Source organism: Austrofundulus limnaeus, unplaced genomic scaffold (genome assembly GCF_001266775.1).
Source record: "Austrofundulus limnaeus strain Quisiro unplaced genomic scaffold, Austrofundulus_limnaeus-1.0 Scaffold2646, whole genome shotgun sequence".
NCBI classification, from domain to species: domain Eukaryota; kingdom Metazoa; phylum Chordata; class Actinopteri; order Cyprinodontiformes; family Rivulidae; genus Austrofundulus; species Austrofundulus limnaeus.
This window is the reverse complement of record NW_013955048.1, coordinates 1,387-2,960: the sequence shown is the minus strand read 5'-3', so window position 1 is coordinate 2,960 and position 1,574 is coordinate 1,387. Positions and strand designations below refer to the sequence as shown.

The 1,574-nt window shown below is 54.5% G+C and overlaps 1 protein-coding gene across 1 annotated transcript; it reads left to right on the top strand.

Annotated features, from left to right (window-relative positions):
• Window positions 1–104: 104 nt before the first annotated feature.
• On the top strand, window positions 105–1,143 carry med16 (mediator complex subunit 16; the record flags this gene model as incomplete). Its single annotated transcript, XM_014000024.1, is given in 4 exon segments — window positions 105–355; window positions 430–537; window positions 600–769; window positions 862–1,143. Coding segments are annotated over 4 exon segments (699 nt in total), but the record flags the coding sequence as incomplete, so codon positions are not given.
• Between the last annotated feature and the right edge of the window lie 431 nt (window positions 1,144–1,574).

The window sequence follows — 1,574 nt, the reverse complement described above, 5'->3', positions numbered from 1 at the left end:
AAAAAAAAAAAAAAAACATCAGAAGAAGGATGAATAAAGTTGTTTTTTTACAGTAAATTTCAGAAGTAAAGAGAAAAGTGCCGTTTTTGACCAGATGTTTTCAGTTTGTAGATGATCACAGTCCTGCAGCGCCCCCTGCTGTCTACACGTCACAGCTGCAGCTCACCTGCTCAGGTGAGGCTGTCACCTGGCTGCTGCTGATCCTCTCACTGAAGCATGGAGCTGGCCTACGTGTGCGAGTGGGACAAACGTCCTAAGAGCACTCACTGTCCGTCCATCCCGCTGGTCTGCTCCTGGTCCTGCAGGAACCTGGTGGCGTTCACCACGGACCTGAAGAGTGAGGATGACGACAAAGGTTTGTGTAACACACACACACACAGACTCACACACCCTGGCCTCCACATGTTCTCAGATGAATTTCTGTTATAGATGTCAGTCACATGATCCACATCATCGACACTGAGCACCCGTGGGACGTCTTCTCCATCAACTCTGGACACAGCGAGGTCATTTCCTGTCTGGAGTGGGACCAGTCAGGTGAGACTGTTGTTGTTTGCTGCTGTATTTGTCGTGTTGTGTACCTGTGTGTTTGTCTGAAGGCTCCCGCCTGCTGTCAGCGGATGGTGACGGTCAGATCAGGTGCTGGTCCATGTCGGATCACCTGGTCAACAGCTGGGAGACCAACCTGTCCAGCTCTGTAGACGGAGACCCCATCGTTGCTTTGAGCTGGCTGCACAACGGTGTCAAACTGGCGCTGCACGTGGAGATGGTGCGTTGTGATTCACTTCCTGCTGGTGACCAGTACAACACTGGAGCAGGTAAACATGTGACATCATGCCTACCTGTGTCTCCTTGCTTCAGTCCGGATCAACAAACTTCGGAGAGAAGTTCTCGCGGGTGAAGTTCACTCCTTCTCTCATTCTGTTCGGGGGTAAACCCATGGAGGGCTGGTTGGCCGTGACGGTCAGCGGGCTGGTCACCGTGTCGCTCCTGAAGCCGGGCGGGGCTCTGCTGACCGCCAGTGAGAGTCTGTGTCGGCTGAGAGGACGCGTGGCGCTGGCCGACATCGCCTTCACAGGAGGAGGAAACATCGTGGTGGCCGCCACCGACGGCAGTAGCTCCTCCCCCATCCAGTTCTACAAGGTGAGAGCAGGTGACTGCTGTGTAGCTCCTCCCCCATCCAGTTCTACAAGGTGAGAGCAGGTGACTGCTGTGTAGCTCCTCCCCCATCCAGTTCTACAAGGTGACAGCAGGGAACTGCTGTGTAGCTCCTCCCCCATCCAGTTCTACAAGGTGACAGCAGGTGACTGCTGTGTAGCTCCTCCCCCATCCAGTTCTACAAGGTGACAGCAGGTGACTGCTGTGTAGCTCCTCCCCCATCCAGTTCTACAAGGTGACAGCAGGTGACTGCTGTGTAGCTCCTCCCCCATCCAGTTCTACAAGGTGACAGCAGGTGACTGCTGTGTAGCTCCTCCCCCATCCAGTTCTACAAGGTGACAGCAGGTGACTGCTGTGTAGCTCCTCCCCCATCCAGTTCTACAAGGTGACAGCAGGTGACTGCTGTGTAGCTCCTC